The 21,423-nt window shown below is 36.7% G+C and overlaps 1 protein-coding gene across 1 annotated transcript in view; it reads right to left on the bottom strand.

The window, feature by feature from the left end:
* Window positions 1-513: 513 nt before the first annotated feature.
* Window positions 514-21,423, bottom strand: part of PWWP3B (PWWP domain containing 3B) — a 34,420-nt gene continuing 13,510 nt past the window's right edge. Inside the window, exons 2-4 of the mRNA XM_066356555.1 lie at window positions 6,557-6,662; window positions 4,278-4,352; window positions 514-2,832 (exon numbers count right to left, since the gene is read on the bottom strand). Of these exons, the coding sequence (XP_066212652.1) occupies window positions 539-2,614 (2,076 nt within the window). The 5' untranslated portion in view covers window positions 2,615-2,832; window positions 4,278-4,352; window positions 6,557-6,662 and the 3' untranslated portion in view covers window positions 514-538. The remainder of the gene's footprint in view (window positions 2,833-4,277; window positions 4,353-6,556; window positions 6,663-21,423) is intronic.

Genomic DNA, 21,423 nt, shown 5'->3' with positions numbered 1-21,423 from the left:
AGCAAAGCATCTCTATCTTTGGTTCTATATCTCAGAAATATTTTTTCCAAAAATAAATAGGCGTGGCAGGAAAAATAATCCAATTATCTTAAAAGAAACTCAATACTTTATAAAAACTAAGCAAAAATATATAATCAACATTTCTTAGACTTTTTTTCTAATCATCTTGCTTCATATCTAATACTAGTGCAATTTTAATATATAAATGATTGTGCACACTGTATTTAACTATACAGCATAGAAACAAAATTATGTCATAAAACAAAATAATACTTTCCCTTATTTAGGAATTATGCATTCTAGAAATGTACGAGAAAGTAAAACTGCTAAAATATGTTAATAAAATTGACTTTGAAGAAGCATAAGAGAGAAAACGTGGATGTAATAATATTCACAGATCATAGAGATTGCAAAAAGAAAATAGAAAAAGTGAACATATTACTTAAAAGTATCCCATTTCTGGAAAATATGTTAGATTTTTTTTTAAACTAAAATCTATGAAAGTTCCCTGTATGGTTTGGACACTTGGGTGATTTAGTTAGTGTTCTTCGTTTGTTAATGGTCTCCGTCTCTTCTCATATAAGATTTTTGCATCAAATAACTCTCTTTCCCTGTATCCTAAAGATGGTCCTTTTAGGTACTTTGCTTCCGCTGCCTTGTAATCTAATCCATCAACAGCAGAAATTGAACAAATGATTGCTTCTGGCAGAAGAACTTCTAGGATAAATTTAATTTTATCATGATTTACCAGAGACAACATTTTTGCATCTGTTTGTTTATAAATTTCTTGTAAATATTTCACCACCTCATCCAACTGATCTTCATCCTCAAGGTATGTTTCAATACAGGGACTGAACCATTTTGCTTTCAAATATGATTTCAGCCACTTGGACCGTTTTGTGCCATTTAAAATGGAGAGAAGATGGCTCTCCGTTCCTTTTGCATTCACAATGAAGTCCACTAGGTTCTTGTTGGCTCGGTCCCGAGCTGCCTTCATTCGGTCAGGGAGAAAGTTTTGGAAGGACATTCTCTTGGTCTGGGAAGTCATGGCCAAAGGTACCATAGAATCTTCATTCTCCAACTTTGGAAATAAGTTCCTGAAGGTATCCTTTCTGATTACTTTCCTGACTGGATAACTAATGTCAGCAGCATAGTACTCAAGGAAAGACCCTGTAAAAGAACCACAACCTATTCTAACTCTGTAATCACAAATCAGTGAAATGCACCAGTCGATACCCTCACTGTAATCCTCTCTGGCTTTATCCACTAGTGCTTGTTTCTCTTTACAATCATATTTCTTTAATCTTCTCAAAGGCACTCTAATGCCTTTCTTTTCAGAATTCATGTTTGCCTCAACAAAAAGCACACTTGCTTTTTTCTCTTTTCGCCTAATACTTTTCACCACTGCTGGCCAAAATGGATATTTTTTATATTTAAACCAGACTATCATTCCTGTTTCAAATGGTGGTGGCTCAAAATGGAAAAGAATGCGTGGGAGTACTTCATCTTCCTCATCGTCATCTAATGCTGAAATATCAATAGAATTTAGAGGCACAGACTTGTCAGAAGCTTGAAGTTCTTCATATTCTTCAAAATCCAGATCCTGAAGGCTTCTTTCATTATTTGCAAGAAGTGAATTGTCCATGACATGGTTAGAAGCATTAAATGAAACTTGACTTTCCCATGAACAGAGCCTGGAGGATGTTGTAGTACCCATCTCTGATTCTACATGTTGATTCTGGTTGGAATATAAGCATGAATTTGAGGGACCCTCTCCAGGATCCTCAATATTCTCTGCAAAAGTAGAGCATGCAGAGGAAATAGCCAAGGTCTCTGGGTAGGTGTCCTCTGCTTCCTCTTTCAAAGTTTTGAGCACAAGTAAGTTAGCTGATGTCCAAGTTGCAGTGAACTTCTCTTCTTTAACATCAACATCTTCCTCTTTGATTGTGGAATGCAAAGGCATAATTGTTGAGATTTCAATCTTTATCTTGCTATCTTTTATATCTTCGTCTGAAAGTGAAGGGGAAGTTTGGCCCCAGCTGGAGTTTTGTGATGACTTTGTTTCCATCTCACTTGGAATAGTATCAGTGGTTGCTGCAAGCACCTGTGACTTATCATCATACAGGGAATCATCACTGTCTGAAGATATTAACATGAATGTTGGATTTTCATTTTCGTCAGGACACTCTGATAAGTCTTTTTCATGCTCCCGATACCTTTTATGAGGAGGTGAATCAGAAAACTTTTGTGGTATATTTTGAGACAGTGTAGTGGTCTCTTCTTCATCTGAAATGCTTGCTTGAATCAAATATGATCTCTCATTCAGAATATCCAGTGCCACTTTTAGTGACCTTTCATAGGCTGTTTCCTCTCTTGGAGGATAACTGCCCTCTTTCTGTGCTGCTATTGAGGAGGCAATGGCTTCAATTTGAGATTTATTTAGGATCTTTGTTTCCGTGCTTTCCACTTTAATTTTTTCATCTAGTGAGAGTATTTGAACTTCTAGGGAAAATGTCTTTTTTCTCTTATTATTTGATGAAGTGTCAGATCTGGACAAAACTTTTGCTGGCCATAACTGGTCTTTCCAATTGCATAAGACATATTCGGCATCCATTATGATTTAGATTTGTGTGCTAAAAGGTTATTATCAGAGACTGAGGTGTATGGCTATTCTTTTCACTGCCAAGGCAGTTCCTACCAAAATAAACACTCTTACCAAAATCTTTGTCTTAGAACTACAAAGTGTTTACAGCTTGTGTGGCCTGTTCTCCTCCAGCAGACTTTCCCAAGGATACTTGAACCCGTTGTTTAAATGGAACAGTATGGAAGATACTAGAATAAGGAAAAGAAAAAGAAAATTATTTTGCTATAGTAGAAGGTAAGCAATTACAAATAGAGAAGAGATAAAAGAAATAACAATGCTTAATGGAGCATGAGATGAAGGGGATAATGTAACACAATATAAGAGTAAAAATTGAACAAGTGGTTTATAATATCTCAAATTCAAAAACTTGTCCTTACTACTTACTGCACATGATTATTAAGGATTAAATTGGTATACATGCTGGCAGATGTGGGAAAGAGTGCAATGGTGTGCCAGGGACTCTATTTTATTAGATTCTTTGGGACATTTGTGTCCCTAATATACCTAGAGCTGTGGGACTCTAAACTTGGCATGCATTAGAATCATCTAGACTAGAGCTCTTCATGAAACTAGATTTCTAGGTCCTAATCTCAGAGTTTTATTCAAAAGGTCTTGATAGCCATAAGAAACGATGACATCAGATCATTTACAGCAAAATGGTGGGATCTTGATAACATTATAAGGAGTGAAATAAGTAAATCAGAAAAAAACAAGAACTACATGATTCCATACATTGGTGGAACATAAAAATGAGACTAAGAGACATGGACAAGAGTGTGGTGGTTACCAGGGGTGGGGGGAGGGAGGACAGGGGGAGAGTTAGGGGGAGGGGGAGGGGCACAGAGAACTAGATAGAGGGTGGCGAAGGACAATCTGACTTTGGGCGAGGGGTATGCAACATAATTTAATGACAAAATAACCTAGACATGTTTTCTTTGAATATATGTACCCTGATTTATTAATGTCATCCCATTACCATTAATAAAAATTTATTTAAAAAAAAAAACAACAAAAAAAAAAACAAAAGGTCTTGATAGAGTCCAGCATTTTGTATTTTTGAGTACCCAAGTAATTCTACTATAACTTGTCCAAGAATTTGAAAAGCACTGTTCTAGCTGAATGCACAGCTTTATAATTTTAAGCTATAATTCTTTCTTGTTTACCCAAAACAGGCAGACAGAGATAATACAATATGCATCTCCTGGACCCAGACAATAACAAAATGACGTAATAAAAGCATGAGCTTAGAAAGTAGAGATTCAGAATCACTGTTATGCTTACTCAGTGGATAGGATAATTAGCAAAGTTTTCTTGATAGTTATCAGAAAGACTCTGGTTCAGAACTCAAGTAGAAATATTAATGAGCTCTTGTACAATTTCTTCTTTGTGGTTTAACATATGAGATTCTTTCCCCATACTAGAAGTTACGACTTTTAATTACAAAATGTTGTGGTTGCAGAACAGAGAACAATATGAATTATATTTCACATTTTAAAATAACATGGTTTTAGTACAAAATATAGCTTCTAATTTAAAGTGCTATAGCTGCAAAGAAGGAAGCAAAATAAAGTATACTTCAAGTTATCAACAAGTTTTTAACGTGAAACATTTTGTGAAATGGAAACAGCCTTACCCAGTGTCAAGTGGATTGCAGAGTACTTGGTCTTGTGATCCGGTTCTCTTGAGTCTTACTTCAAAAGAAGAAAGGCTATATAAAATGAGAAAGAATTCAAACCAAATAAATGGAAGAAGCATAAAGAAATTTCTCTACCAAAACTTTAGAAGGCATGTCATTCTGAAACAGAGGGGTGAGATGAAATGTCACCTGTGATATAGATGTCATGTTTATTTTCCTTCTTGTTTTTTTTTAACTTCTCTCTGTGGCACAGTTATGCTATTTGGTTCTTGTTAAGATAATCTCTCTGACTGGAAAAGTGTGAGGTGGGGACAAGAAATAAAGGAAGTAACAAATTGTGCAGGGTCTGTGATGAGCCAGGCTGTAAATTTTGCTTGAATCCTCACATCAATCACCATTGGATTTTTCCTTCTTTGCATGCAATTCTTTTCATTGGGCATATAATTTTTTAACTGGGATTTTAATAATACTCTACATGCTGCCTCTTAGTCACTAATGCAAAAATATATTTCATTGCATTGTTTGCCATTTTCATACAAATGGCTGCCTGAAGAAAATTTAGTAAACCTGGCAAGCCCCATCTTGTGACCAGAATCAGAACTGCAGCCTCCCCAGGAGGTATAAGCAGGGCCTCAAACAAGATCAGATCCTTATGAGCTACATAAGGATCCTAGGAACTACATTTAGCCAGCCAGAAGCCTTCCCAGGCTTCTAGAATTTTCTATTCTTAGCTCAAGGGTTTTGTTTTGTCAGATTATAACAGGATCATAACATTTTCAATTACAATGTCTCTGAGTATAAAAATATTCAATGTTAAAAATTGAAAAAAATGCAGAGGTATATGCAAAATAAAGCACAACTTTGCAAATAACCACTATGAATATTTTCTCTATTTCCAGAATTTTTTACATGTAGAGATAAAATTTTTTAAACCAACAGCAGATCTGAATTAAGAACATATTTTGAACATCATTCTAAATAAATACTTTCCACATGATTTTTATGAATTACTTTAAATGTGCTTTCTCACATTTGCAACATTTTATCTCAATATTTTCCCTGCTGATGTCAACCAAGTAAATAAGTATATATTAATACTATTTTAAATAGACACCAGTAAAGCTAGCCCTGTCTCTCCAACTACACAAATGTTAGTGTTAATAGTGTGGTAGATATATTTTCCCAGATTTGGTAGCATACACATATTTTTAAGTGAGATCACATGATAAAAGCTGTGCTATAATTTGTTTTTTTCACTTTGTACTACTTATCAGACGTTTCAAATTATTACATACATTTATTCTCCAGATTCATAAAATTCCACTGTATGGTTACACCATTCCATATATTTTTAAAGCTGCTTATAGAAAAAAGCCAAATCCTTTCTCCATCTCACCCTTAAAAGAAATGGAAAAAATGGTTCTTGCTGAGTATAGCCATACCTGTGGTCTATAAGAATGAGTTCCAAATAGGACACATGCAAAGCTGTAGCCAACACAGCAACTAAGCTACACGCTTGATCAGGTCCAGGAAAATGTCCACTATCAGCAAAAAACAAAGAGGATGTCTGCACATCTGCATATGTCTATGAATGCTTACGTGTTTTAAATAAAATGGGTATATTGTTTCAGCTTCATTTTTCTTTCATGATTATAAAAATCCTGGAGAAATCTGCTCTAAAGATGCTGAAGAAAAAAATATTATAGTACTAGTAACCTGACCACTCAGAAATGCTGACTAACATGGGAGTTTATTTTCTCCCAGGTTTTTTTTTCTAATCACACACATATATGCATATTTATGTACAAGTGTCTTCAGGGAACTACATATCAGTTCTCTTTTTTTATGTTCATATACAAGTGACACATAGTTTTTCTATGTGTCAAACAACTCACAAGGGTATTCGTCCTCATGCTGTCAAATATTTTATCCATCATTTTCTATGTAAATGAATAAGTGCTTAAAAATTCAAACAGAAACATAATGCCAGCAACATAAACATGAAATGCCAAGTCAATAAATTAGCATGAACAGCTATACTGCACTGAAATCTTAATATAGAGGCTGTAATCTGATCACGCTTCTCCCACTGTGGACTTTTAAAGCATTGGGAGTTACAGAAATTCTAAAGTATTAATTCCTTCAAAATGCCAACAGTTCTTTCAAAACCACACAACCTTTTCTACCCACTGCAAGACCACCATTCCCATTTTTTTCATCTTTCTTTAGGGCCCTGAGAAGTCCCTAAAAAATACTGTATTTAAAATAGCCATTACCTTGAAGCTTTTTGTCAGCAGCAGCCTTGTAAAATGCAGTCCCTCCACCAAGACTGGCCAGGCACAGATTGCTTCCAAGCTTTGTAGAGAATGCTCCGCCCCCTCCCTGTGATGGGGAAGACAGAAGGCCTCTCACTGAATTAAAGGAGGGACAACAGCCAACTTAAATTGCTGAAGTGTAAAAGAGTAGAAAATGTTCTTTAAGGAACTTAAAAGTGAAATGACAAGAAATGCCTTTTAATTTCCATTCAAACCTTTAGAGTGTGTAACTTGTTAATAAAAGGTGGTAGCAAATCACTTTATTAAAAGTAAAAATCTAGTTTAAAATATTCCTTACATATTTTTCCTTGCCTTATCTGGCACCTTACCTCTGCAGGTAAATTTGAAACCCATCTGGTCAAGCTGCATTAAAATAGCTAAGAATCTTGAGTAAGATTACAACTGTACATTATTTTATGGAGAATGGCTTCTTTATTGTGTGTGTGTGTGTGTCTGTGTGTGCACGCGCGTGCGCGCACATGTGCGCATTTTTCTGTTTCCAGGACATGGCATTCTGTACTTTTATTTTGTTCTCTCAAACACTTCAGGATAGATTCAGAGATTTCTTCACAAACTTGGATGTTTCCAACTTAAGGCTTGAAATCACTGATTTGTAGGTATACATTTCACATACACTCATCAATAATTAGGAATACCTTCTTCTTATATTTTGTTGGTATTTTTCACTCAGGCAATTCAATATGGGAAAATTAACTTTTTTAAATTTACATGTCTTGGTTTATATGTATGTCTGAAATTTTGCAAATTTTGTTCATTGAAATTCTCCTGTTAAATTTAAACTTAGATTTTTGACTTAACTTAGAAAACCAATTTTAAATATCATTAGTGATAATTTGGGGAATGAAAATATTTGCAGATGAAGTGTCTGTGTATAATGTAATATGTAATATGTATCTGCATATTTTTGTACAAGTGTCTTTCTAAAGGTTGATATTTTAAAAATCCACCTTTATGAACATTAATATTGGAACAATAAATACCAATAAATAATGAAGATTATCTCTAGGCTACTGTATTAGTAAATGCTTTGTGCTAGAAATAACCCCTAAATCTCAGAGGTTCGGCCACAAATATTTATTTTGCTGATGTCAAAGTTCAATGTACTTCATCCAGTGGTCAGAAAGTCAGTCGGCTCTCTGTTTAAGCAATCATTAAGGGACTCAAACTTTTTCCATTCTATCGCTCTACCATCTTTCTGGGCTTTAAAGTCCTCCACTGTATTCTTTGCACCTGGCTAGCAACCTTATAAAGAGGGGTGTTGGAGAATCCTATAGAAAGTTTCAGGGGCCAGGTCTGGCAAATTTTAGTGCTGGTCAGTCAACTAGCTAAAACTACCAGAGGGTCTGGGAAAGGTAGTCTCCCTGAGACTCAGAAGGAGACTGAAACAGGGATTTGTGAATACTGTGCCACAGGAAGTTTTTTCTTCTGATCTTTTATAGACTTCTGTTATATTATTAATGAGTTTTTTTACAGCCATGAACCATAATTATGATGACAAAAACAGGAGAAACTTTTAGTTGCTGATCCTAAATCTATTTTTTGCATTCTTCCTCATTAGCAGAACCTCTGTTGCACTCAGGGTAACAATGTAAACTTTTAAAATATTATTTTCCCAGAGTCCCTTACTGTAAGTTATGACTACGTGATGGCATTTCTTGCCAAAAAATATAATCAGAAATTTTGAAGATTCTAGAGGCAGTACCTCAGAAAGGGTCAACAGCCAGCTTGGGCTTTTTTTCCATTTTCCCTCTTTCTCTTCATTCTCTCCAAGAATTTGATTATGATAGAATTTAGATAGCCATTCTGGACCAAGAAGTGACTTAGATAAAGAATGTAACTCACTAGGGATGGAAGTATCTAAACCCCTGAATAATGAAACCACCTTATTCCAAGTACTTTACTTAGTGAAACAGTAAACTTCTATCTTACCTCAGTCACTGTGCCTTCCAGTTTCTCTCTAGTAGAATAAAATAGTTGATCTTATAATCACCAACAGAAATATCCTTATTACAGAATTAATCTTTTCAAAGCTTTCAATAATTTCAAGAGGATTATTAGGTCAGTGCAAACTATGACTTCAACTAAATAAAGAGATATATTCAATTATATATTTTATACTGTAACATTTCTCATTCTATCTTCTCATTTCACATGTTTGGGAAAACAAACAAACAGACCTAAAGTATGGTCATTACATTAAAACTACACTCTCTTATATTTATTTTATTTATTTTCTATATTGTACATAAATAAAAAAATGTTAAACCACCTCACTATTTTCCAAGAAAAATGCAGAGAAAAAATTAATTCTTTATATAATATTTTATATTTTACTGTTTTGTAAGTGGATAAAAATAATAACCAATAATAAATGCTAACATTACTATTACTATTATAAAGAATGTAGATAATAATTATAGATATAGTTATATCTAATACCTGTAAAAGTTTTCCAGGTGCTGTGCCCTAGTGCTAGCACTTGACATATTATCTCATTCAGATGGTTATTTTAAGGAGAGCTCCCATAACTGACTCATTCTGTCTAACAACATTATTAATAATAATGGCAGTGATAGAAGCCAAAGTGTTCTGCACTGTGTGCCAGACATTGTGCCAAGTGCTTTGTATACACCATCTCCTTTAATACTCATAAGATCTTGTTAGGTAGGTATTATGAATATTCCCGTTTTTTAGATGAGACATCAGAAAGGTTAATAAACTTTCATAGGTATTTGATTTCAGACTCCATATACTCATAATCATTAAGATACAATGTAACGATCTCATTGTAAATGAAAAATGCTCTCTAAATGTGTGTTGGATGAATGGTTGAATTAATTAATTTTCAAGTTATATATTAAGAGCCACTGGAACTTAGAGACTTCTATATCTGATTCTGCATCTAATTTAATGTAAATTATATACTTTTACATAACATAATGCAATTATGACAGTGAGTGACATCCCATCATTTTAACCGAATTCTACTAATTAGAAACAGGTCACAGGTCCTGCCTACTCTTAAAGAAAGAATTCGAGATCTTCTGAGCATGGCTTTTAAGATACCTAGAGGCAGAAAAAGCCCAATAGAGATCAGGGGAACTACCAGCTTTTAGGATACACCCATAAAGGCTCCAATGCCCCAAAGGGGTCTCATAGGATGCCATCTGGGTCCTGCTTCAATAGTGGAAAGGAAGGTCATTGAGCTAAAGCCTGCCAGACTTACATGCATCTGCTGTGAGGAAACAGGGACACTGGAAGGTAGGCTTCCCCCTTGCTCCTCTAAGGGAGGGTTCAGTCTCTTCCAGCCCTGCTCCAGCCACCTATGACATAACCTTGCCCAGAATGCTGGGGTTTGCCACTGAAGGCTGAAGGTGCCCAGGGCCGTCGGCCCCATCTACAACACTGTGGACGAGCCTAGGGTATTTCTTCCAAGAAGCAGGTAAACTGATCTCATTTGCACAAGGGCCACTTAACTATGTTTTGCCTGAATAGTCAGGTTTTTTATTCTTCCCTCAAAGATCTCTGTTGTGGGTGTTGATAGTCCTATTTTCTGCTGCTTTGCTTAATATATAGTGTTTCCTTTATCCCTCCTACCTCAATGTCCCACTCATTTTTCAGGCTGGGACCTACTCCTAATTTAGAGCTCTCTTTCCCCCTTTTGCCAACTTGTATTATGAATTTACCTTTGCCACCCAGCTTAGTGTATCCCAAGGTTCTCTTTACCATGCCACAGTTGCAGAGCTCCAGGGGAAAGCAACCTGGTCTCAACTCTCCAGGCAGAGGAGAACAGAAGCTCCATATCCACGCATGCTGCAAATGGCTTTTCCAGTCTACCTGAATCATTACCAGCTAGAAGCAGTGGTCATTGGGACTTGGATATGAGCTGTAAAATATAGAATGGTGACAACAATTCCAGTGCCATGCGGACTTTTCCTGTGTGGACTTTTCCTGGACTCTTGCTCCCTGTGACAGCTCCTAACAGACTGAACTGTGGTTGGGGTGCATTTTTCAGGGATTTGGCATGGTGATGGGGCCAATTTGGACTTGGTGAACAGGTTAAGGACACTACTCTTTTATGGATTCTTGCTGTATTGGCCAAAAGCTTGCTTAAAGGCTTTTAATCACTGTAAAAAAAAAATAGAAGACTGGATAAAGAAGATGGGGCACATATACACCATGGTATACTATTCAGCTAGAAGAAACGATGACATCGGACCACTTACAGCAGAATGGTGGGGCCTTGATAACATTATGCGCAGTGAAATAAGCGAATCAGAAAAAAACAAGAACTGCAGGAGTCCATACATTGGTGGGACATAAAAACTAGACTAAGAGACATGGACAGGAGTGTGGTGGTTATGGGGGGTGGGGAGAAGGAAGGGGGGAGAGGGGAAGGAGAGGGGGAGGGGTACAAAGAAAACTGGATAGAGGGTGACGAAGGACGATCTCTCTTTGGGTGATGGGTATGCAACAGAACTAAATGACAAGATAACCTGGAAATGTTTTCTTTGAATATATGTACCCTGATTTATTGATGTCACCCCATTAAAATAAAAATTTATTTATAAAAAAAAAGAAAGAATTATACAAGGGGGTGGGTCACCTACGGTATGTCCACCACAATACCGTATGACTCCATTTATAAGACATTCTCAATAAAAGGGAAAAGTATAGTGATAATGACATGATCATGGTGACTGCCAGGAGTTATAGGTAAGGGGAGGGTGTTACTGTATAATGATAGCACAGGAAACTGTGGGAGTAATGGAACTCTGGTGTATTCTGACTGTGGTAATGATCATATGAATCTGTTTTATTTTTTTATTTTATATTTTTTTAGGTAAGCAAAGGGGAGATAGTGAGACAAATGCCTACATGCGCTCCAACTAGGATCCACCTGGCAACCCAGTCTGGGGCCAACATTGGAATGTTGAGCTGTTTTTTGCACCTGTGGCAGATAGCTCAGACCAACCAAACTATCCTCAGTGCTTGTGGCCACTGTTCAACCAATTGAACTGTGGCTGCAGGAAGAAAAGAGAGAGAAAGAAAGGAAAAAAGGAGGGGGGGAAAAGCAGATAGTCACTTCTTTTGTGTGCCCTGACTGGGAATGGAAGCCAGGAGATCAATATGCTAGGTCTATGCTCTACCCACTGAGCAACCGGCCAGGGCCTGATCACATGAATCTATACATGTGCAAAATACAAAGAAGTATATAAAGAACAAGTTATGTATTATGTATAATATAGTATAATTTTAATGGAGAATTTGAAAAATAAAATTTAAATAAAAAATTTTAATAACTATTATATAAAAATAAACAGATATACTTTAAAAAACCATCTGCTTTTTCCTAAAACATATTTAATAACAAAGAAAACAAAAATAATATCCATATATACATCACTAAAAGGACTAGTTCCACATTCACTTAATGTCATAAAAGAATATCACCTATAACTTAACAATGATAAGAATTTCATAATAAGCAAAAGTATACCATTCCTTGAGCCCAACAAAAAAGTGAGGTAAACTGAATTTCAAAGTGTGACTAACCTCTTAAAGAGGGACATGTGCACTGTATCACCTTTGGTAAAGTATGGAGACAGAAGTGGCTGTCAGCAAACGAGTAAAAAGAAATCAACTGAAATTTTAATGAATTTTTTAATTCTTAAAGGGCTAGGGTATTAGTAGTTTGGAATTCTGGCATTCCAGGCACTAATTCACTCAAAATCAAGTTCTTTTACACAGTCTTTAACCAGAAGCACACAAACATGACTTGAGACAATACAGGAGAACAAAAAGAGCTTTTTTCAGTGGTTCAGGTATGCATGAAACAATCAAGTGTTGACGGCAGACAGAAACACAGCCCCATACACTACCCAAACCCTATGGGGATCAAAAGCCCTAACCCATTAATTAGGGTAGAAACAAAAACCCTTTCCTCCTGAACCTAGGTAAAAAACAAACAAACAAACAAACAAATAACATTGTTTCTGGAAGAGAAGCAAGAAACCATAGGCCCAGAATCCTACAGGAATAAAAAGCAGTTCTCAGTTACTGATGAGGATGGAGCAAGCTCTATCTCTTCCCAAAGACCACCCTGGATTCAAATCAGAAGGTAACTGTCATGTTAAAAGGAAAGAATGCTGTGGAAACTGAGGAACCCTCAAGATCCAGTTGCATAAGGTCTCCTGAAGTTTAAGGCAAAACAGGACAAAAGAGTACTACTTGACTCACTATGAGCTTAGTTTTTAATAATTAGAGTCTACTGTTATGAAATAGGCAAGAGCACAAAGACAGACAATCCTCTATGTCAGTGGTCCCCAACCTTTTTGGGGCCACGGACTGGTTTAATGTCAGAAAATATTTTCACGGATTGGCCTTTAGGGTGGGACGGATAAATGTATCACGTGACCGAGACAAGTGTCAAGAGTGAGTCTTAGACGGATGTAACAGAGGGAATCTGGTCATTTTTTAAAAATAAAACATCATTCAGACTCAAATATAAATAAAACGGAAATAATATAAGTTATTTATTCTTTCTCTGCGGACCAGTACCAAATGGCCCACAGACTGGTACCGGTCCGCCCGGGGGTTGGAGACCACTGCTCTAGAGGCACAGGTATGAAGGCATTTTTGAATATTTAGGGTAGAGAAAGATCATTGAGAACAATCCTATCAAACTCTAGGCTACACTCTAAACCAAGGGTTCCCAAACTACGGCCCGCAGGCTGCATGTGGCCCCCTGAGGCCATTTATCTGGCCCTCGCCACACTTCCAGAAGGGGCACCTCTTTCGTTGGTGGTCAGTGAGAGGAGTACATTGACCATCTCATTAGCCAAAAGCAGGCCCATAGTTCCCATTGAAATTACTGGTCAGTTTGTTGATTTAAATTTACTTGTTCTTTATTTTAAATATTGTATTTGTTCCCGTTTTGTTTTGTTTTGTTTTTACTCTAAAATAAGATATGTGCAGTGTGCATAGGGATTCGTTCATAGTTTGTTTTTTTTATAGCCCGGCCCTCCAACGGTCTGAGGGACAGTAAACTGGCCCCCTTTGTAAAAAGTTTGTGGACCCCTGCTCTAAACAAAGCAATATATGTTATACAAGCCTGATGAGAATAAAATGAGCAAAGCAGGACATAACCTTCAACATATTTTATGATACTAGAATTATCCTGATACCAAAACTAGAAAAAAAAAGTAAACTACAAATCGATGTCTCTCATAAACAAAGACAGATGCAATGATATAGCAATATAGAAATGATACAGAAAATAATTTACAATAACGTAGAAAATAAAATGATATAGAAAAAAATCAAATGATCTAGAAAAAGTAATACATCATGACCAAATGGAGTTTATCATGGCAATGTAAGGATAATACATTTGCAAATCAATCAATATAAATATCAACAGACTGAAAGGAAAAAAAAGAGAAGATAATTTCAATTAATGCAGAAAACGCATCAGACATAATTCCAGAGACATTCATGATAAAAATACTTAGCAAATTAAGAATTCAACGGATCTTCCTCAACCTCATCATGGACATCTACAAAAATCTAAAAGTTAACATCATACTTATTGGTGAAACATGGAATGCTTTGCCCCTACAATCAGGAACATGTCAAGGAAGTCTGTTCTTACCACTTCTATTTAACGTTATTTTAGAGTTCTTAGCCAATACAATAATGCTAAAAAATAAATTAAAGGCATACAGATGGGAAAGGAATAAATAAAACATTTTATATTCAGACATGATGATCTATGTAGAAAACCCCAATGAATTTACGCCCTCCAAAAGTTACTAGACTTAAGAATTTTATTATCACTACATACAAGGCCAATATAAAACAATTTATTTCTATACAAGTTGGCAGCTAAAGTTTAAAATATAAGCATTTATAATACTATTCAAAACAATAAATACTAAGGTAGAACAAATGTTAACAAATTTGTCTTTTTTTATCATTTTAATTTGTGTTTACATAGATTCAAGTGTCCCACCGAATATGTATCTGCCTCCACCCCTTTATTTCCCCTCGGCCCCCCATGCCCCCTCCCCTCAATGTTTTCCCCCTTTCCCTCCAGAATTTGCTGTGTGTGATTTTTATGCTAAAGACTTTAAAACACAGATGAGATAAATTAAGGAAGACCTAATTGGAGAAATAGACCATGTTCATTGACTGAAAGGTAACTATTTTTAAGATGTAACTCTGTCTGAACATACTTATAGAATCATTAAAATCTCAATCAAAATCCCATTAAGCTTTTAGTAGAAATTGAGAATATATCTCTAAAATGTTTATGGAAAAGCAAAAGAACCAGAATAGTCAGAATAATTTTGAGAAGGAAATACAAAGTTTGAAAATTCACACTTACCTGATTTCAAGACTATAGAAATCAAAACAGTGTATTATTGGCATAAGATAGGCATACAGGCCATGGCCGGTTGGCTCAGCGGTAGAGCGTTGGCCTGGCGTGAGGGGGACCCGGGTTCGATTCCCGGCCAGGGCACATAGGAGAAGCGCCCATTTGCTTCTCCACCCCCTCCCCCTCCTTCCTCTCTGTCTCTCTCTTCCCCTCCCGCAGCCAAGGCTCCATTGGAGCAAAGATGGCCCGGGCGCTGGGCATGGCTCCTTGGCCTCTGCCCCAGGCGCTAGAGTGGCTCTGGTCACGGCAGAGCGACGCCCCGGAGGGGCAGAGCATTGCCCCCTGGTGGGCAGAGCCTTGCCCCTGGTGGGCGTGCCGGGTGGATCCCGGTCGGGCGCATGCGGGAGTCTGTCTGACTGTCTCTCTCCGTTTCCAGCTTCAGAAAAATACAAAAAAAAAAAAAAAAAAAAAAAAAAAGATAGGCATATAAACACAATACAGACTAACAAATATTATTTTTCTTTAAAAAACACATCAATTTTATAAAATCCTTTTCTCGTATCTGTCTGTGCCACCCCAATGTCATGATCCCTGGTCCATCCAAAGCCTCAGGTTCCCATCCTCCAGCACCCTGTCTTACTGGTGCCGTCCTTCTCCCACTCAAGTGAGAATTCTAGCAGCTCTACTGTCTTGCCACCTGCAGATGTCAAAACCTGTTAAATCCAACTAACTTTTATTAAATGCCTGTTGTGTGAAAAGCTCTGAACTCTATGTTGGGCTCAATAATCATCAGTACGTTCTGGTTCTGGTCTCTGTGCCCTATGAAAAAGGATCTTAGTCCATTCTATATCCCAGGTCTGCCTTCTCTCTAACTTCTACCCAAGCTCTTTGCTGGTCCAAGAACCCATTCACAGCCTTAGCTCAGCAGGAGGTCCACCAGGAAAAGGCCTCAGCATGCACTACCACACATCCACTAGGCAGGTCACACCCACTAGTAACCTGGTAGCCAATTAGGGTCTCTTACCCATTAGGTCCCTGCTTCCAAACAAAGGTGACTCCCAGGAACCATGTTTCCCAAACTGAAAAGGTAGCGGACCTGAGAAAACTTGATCTTCCCACGTGGCTGGTCTGGCCCACATTCACTGTGTGTAGGGGTCTTTGTACTCATTAGTGGTTGTCTCCAAGCTACCAGCATGGGCCACAGTCACAAAGAAGGTCTGCAAACTCAGGTTTTTGCCTACCACCAACACAAAATCGTCAACAGCTCAGGAGTGAGCCCAACAAAACAGGACACAAACCTTGGCGGTGTTGGCAAACAGCAGGCAGGGGAATCAAGTTTGTAGGGGAAACGTAAGTGGGCATGCAAGCACCTAGGACCATGGAAAAGGCTGCATAAGACTTGGCTGCAGCACAGGGTGTTGCTCAGGCTTAATAGTTTTTTATCTTTTTAATTGAGAAGCAAGGAGTCAGGGAGGCAGAGAGTGAGACTCCCACTGCGCCCGATCAGGATCCACCAGGCAAGCCCCCTACAGGGCTATGCTCTATGCATCTGGAGACGCTGCTCCACTGCTAAGAAACAGAGCTATTTTAGCACCTGAGGCGAGGCCATGGAGCCATCCTCAGCACTGGGGGCCAAATTGTTAGAACCATTCAAGCCATGGCTGAGGGAAGGGAGAAGAGAGAGAGATAGAAAGAGAGAAAGAAAGGGAAGGGGGGAGGGGTGGAGAAGCAGATGGTCATTTTTCCTGTATGCCCTGACCAGGAATAGAACCCGGGACTTCCACATGCTTGGCCGGCGCTCTATTGCTGAGCCAATCAGCCAGGCCCAAAAGTAGATTTTTGACTATGGTAATTAAATGGAGAAATTTCAACAAACAGTGCTGGAAAAATTGGAAAACATACGTAAAAATATTACTCTTGATCCCTTAGCTAAGACCATATACAAAAATTAATTCAAAATGAATTGTTGACCTAATTGTAAGAGCAAAAATTGTAAAACATCTGGAAGAAAATAAAGTAGAAAATATTTGAGACATTCATTTAGGCAATGATTTATGAAAACACAAAGGCATGGACCAGAAAAAAATGATAAATTGGACTTTGAAAAATTCTACTTTTCAAAAAATAAAATGAAAATCCAGAGTGAGAGAATATATTTGCAAAACATGTTTCATAAGAACTTTTCTCCAGAATATATGAAGAAAATACTTACAATTCACTAATGTTATTAACAACTCAATAAAAAATAAACAAGAAACTTAGACCCTCATCAACAAAGATACAAGTATCCCTCAATTTTATCTCATTTGGTATTTTTTCCTTTTAATTGGATTTTTGAGGTGAAACTGCTTAACAAAATTATACAGGTTTAAGGTGCACAATTCTACAACACATTGTCCATACACTGTATTGTGTTCACCATCACAGGTCTTTCATAACTATCTATCCCCCCATACGTTTAACTCCCCTACCTGCAAGAAATCACCACATTGTTGTCTGTGTCTGTGAGTTTTATTTGTCTCCTTTATTTTATGCTCAATCCCTCTACTCTTGCCCCACTGCCCAACATACCTCCCTGGCAGCTATGAGCCTGCTATCTATCTGAGTCTGTCCTTACATTGCTTGTTAGTTCATATTGTTAATTAGGTCCCACATATGAGTGAAATCATAATTCACTTGTTTTTCTCTGACCGGTTTATTTCACTTAGCATTATGGTCTCCAGATCCATCCATGCCATGGCAAAACAAAAATGTCCTTTTTTTACAGTCAAGTAGTATTCCACTGAGTAAATGTACTACAACTTTTCATCCACTCATGTACTGATGTGCACTTGGGGTGCTTCCAAATCTTGGCTATTATAAATGTTCTAGAATAGACATAGGGGTGCATATATTGTTTTGAACAGTGTTTTGGGTTTTTTGGATAAATTCTCAGAAGTGAAATCTCTGCGTCATAAGAGAGCTCCATTTTTTTATTTTTTGAGGTAACTCCATACTGCTTTCCACCATGATTGCACCAACCTGCATTCCTACCAACAATGAATGAGGAGGCCTCCCTTTTTCTCCACATCCTCTCCAATATTTATTTGTGGATTTACTGATGCTAGCCATTCTGACAGATGTGAGGTGATATTTCATTGCGGTTTTATTTGTATTTCTCTTATGATTAGTGACATTGAATATCTTTTCACATATCTATTGGCTACCTGCATGTCCTTTTTGGAGAAATGTCTGTTCAAGTCCTTTGCCCACTTTTTTCTTTGGCTTGTTTGGGATTTTTGGTTTATTTTTTGGTGTTGAGATTTACAAGTTCTTTATAAATTCTGGATATTCACCCCTTATCAGACGTATCGGTGAATATCTTTCCCCCTCTTAGTGAGTTTTTTCATTTTGTTGATGGCTTCTTTTATTGTACAAAAACTTTTCAGTTTGATATAGTCAGATCTATTTTTCCTTTTGTTGTTCTACCACTGAGCAAACCAGCCAGGGCTGTGTGTGTGTGTGTGTGTGTGTGTGTGTGTGTGTGTTCATTCCAGTACCATGATGTTTTAATTACTATAGTGGACTTTCATATCAGGTAATATGATCCTTCCAACTTTGTTTTTCTTTCTCAAAATCACTGTTGCTATTCGGGGTCTTTTGTGGTTCCATATAAAATTTTAGAATATTTGTTCTAGTTCCCTATTTTTCCAAAATTTACATTATTCCAGTTTGCTTTTATACAAGACCTTTGTTTTGCAGCATAGCCCCCTCAGAGAGAATAGCGTGCCCAGTTCCTTCTCTGGGAACTACACTCAGCATCTCAGCTTCAATCTCCTATGACTTTGAACTGTATCTGTGAACAAATGTTCTTTATCTAGACTTACTATGTGCATCCATTTGCAAGATGTGTCCTTAGGTTTCAGGAAAGCCTAATAGAGTTCATAAAAGTATTATGCTTACTACAAAACTGGATGTAATTAAGTATTTCAATTGTGATGAACGAAATAAAGACATTGCGAATGCTTTGAACTTGCTGATGTCGACCATTCATACTACTTATAAGCAAAGGAAAGAATTTTGAAAGCTGTAGAAGTTACTAATTAGTTCTGCTAGCAGCAAAGTGATTTTAGTTGGCATCCAGAAATGAATAAAGCAGATGGTCTACTGCTTCAGTAGATTGATGGGGTACAAACTGTGGTGTTCTATTATCTTATACTTACAGAGAAATAAGTCAGTATTTTTAATAAGTGAAACTACACTGTACATATATTATATTGTATAATTCTTGATTTTAGTATATGTTAGTATTATTTTAGGTTATATGTATTATTTGACATGACTTGGTAGGTTATTTTGGGTCTTGAAATGCTTGACATCTTTTCCATATATATTAATAGTAATTTCTTCTTTATGACATCTTGGTTTATGAAAGGTATCATGGAAATACTCTACTTCTAGATAGAGAGAAAAAATGCACATGAATGTCACATGAACACTTTGAAAATGTTCTAATGGTATTAGAAATTAATGATATGCAAGTAAAACCACAATGAGACACCACTAACATCTTTATAAGAATGACTGATATTTAAAAAAAACTGACGGTGTAAGTTGCTGACAATGATGCAGCTACTGGAACTTAATATTTTGCTGATGAGAATACAATAGTCATAAGAAATGATAAAATATTGTCATTTGTGATAATATGTATGGATCTTGAAAATATTAGGTTAAACAAAATAAGAAAAAAGCTAAGAACTGTATGATTTCATACATAGGTGGGATATAACATTGAGACTCATGGACATAGACAAAAGTGGAGTGGTTACCAGAAGAAGGTGTTGGGGGAGGAAGGAAGTAAAGAGGGCTGAATAGACACTGGTGGATAATGATTTGGCTTTGGGTGATTGGCACACAATGCAATTAATAGTTCAAATGCTACAGAGATATATACCTGAAACCTATGTGTTCTTATGGATGAAGACACCCCACTAAATTTAATTTCTAAAAAAAAATACAAACTGTAATAGCTATTTTAGGATTCAATTTGGCAGTTTCTAACATAGCTAGACATACACTTACCATATAACCTTGAAATCATAACCACCATATAAACCTATTGATGAGTTGATACACAAATCGTAGAATAGAATATCTCTAAGTAATACTAAAGAATAAACTATGGGTACATGCAACAACATGGGTAAATTTGATTATGTTAGAGTAATGGCAGCATGAGAGATACTCCTGATGTCTCCCCATGAAATTCCAACAGACTGAACAAAGCAAAGGAACGCCAGATGGGCTTGCAGTCGCGCCTGAAAGATCCAAGCACTGAATGAACTAAAGTTTTTGTGGTTGTTGTTTTTTGTTTGTTTGTTTTTTTGTTCAGTTTCTTAGCAATGCCACTATCAAATGCCACCAAGAAAGAAGAAATCGAATACCTTGCCTACACAAGACAGAGATGTAATTTAGAAAAAAATGGAAATTCTCCAGAATAAAATCTCAATTACATGGAAACCTTGGAGTTAAATGATAAAAAATTCAAAACTGAAGTTCTGAAAATACTCAGCTACGTGTGAGAAAACACCAATAGGCAACTTAATAAGCTCAGAAAACAAATTAATAAACAAAATGAATACCTCATCAAGGAGATTGAAACATTAAAAACAGACATGAAGAACTCAATACATAAATTGATGACTGAGGTAGCAAAGTTAGCTAACAGAACAAGCCTGATAGAGGAAAGAATCATTGAATTTGAAGACACACAACTAGAGATGCTACACAGAGAAGAGGAGAAAGACTCCCAAATTAAAAACAAAACAAAACAAAACCGAGAGAGCTCTACAAGAATTGTCTGACTCCATCAGAAAGATAAATATAAGAATAATGGGTGTGTAAGAAGAAGAAGAAGAAGAAGAGAGGGACAGGGGAATGGACAGCTAATTTAAACAAATAATTGATGAATATTTCTCAAGCTTATGGAAAGAGTTAGAATATTGAAACCAAGAGACAAACAGAATGCCGAGTTACCACAACCCTAATAGACCTACTCCAAGGCACATTGTAATAAAATTTTCAAAAATCAATGACAAAGAAAAAATCCTCAAGACAGCCAGGGAAAAAAAGAACATAACATAAAAAGGAAAGCCCATTAGGTTATCATTAGACTTCTCAGCAGAAACTCTACAAGCCAGAAGAGAGTGGACCCAAATATTCGAAGTACTAAAAGAAAGAAATTACCAGCCAAGAATACTATATCCATCAAAGTTATCCTTCATATATGAAGAAAAAATAAAAACTTTGACATACAGAAGCTTAGAGAATTCATCAACATAAAACGCTTTCTGTAAGAAATACTCAAGATTATTCCACCAGACAGAAAGAATAAAAAAAAGCAAAACAACAAGTAAATGCTCCAACAAGGCCACAATAAAAACAA

This window comes from Saccopteryx leptura, chromosome X (assembly GCF_036850995.1).
Source record: "Saccopteryx leptura isolate mSacLep1 chromosome X, mSacLep1_pri_phased_curated, whole genome shotgun sequence".
NCBI classification, from domain to species: Eukaryota; Metazoa; Chordata; class Mammalia; order Chiroptera; family Emballonuridae; genus Saccopteryx; species Saccopteryx leptura.
This window is presented reverse-complemented; position numbering and strand designations above follow the sequence as displayed.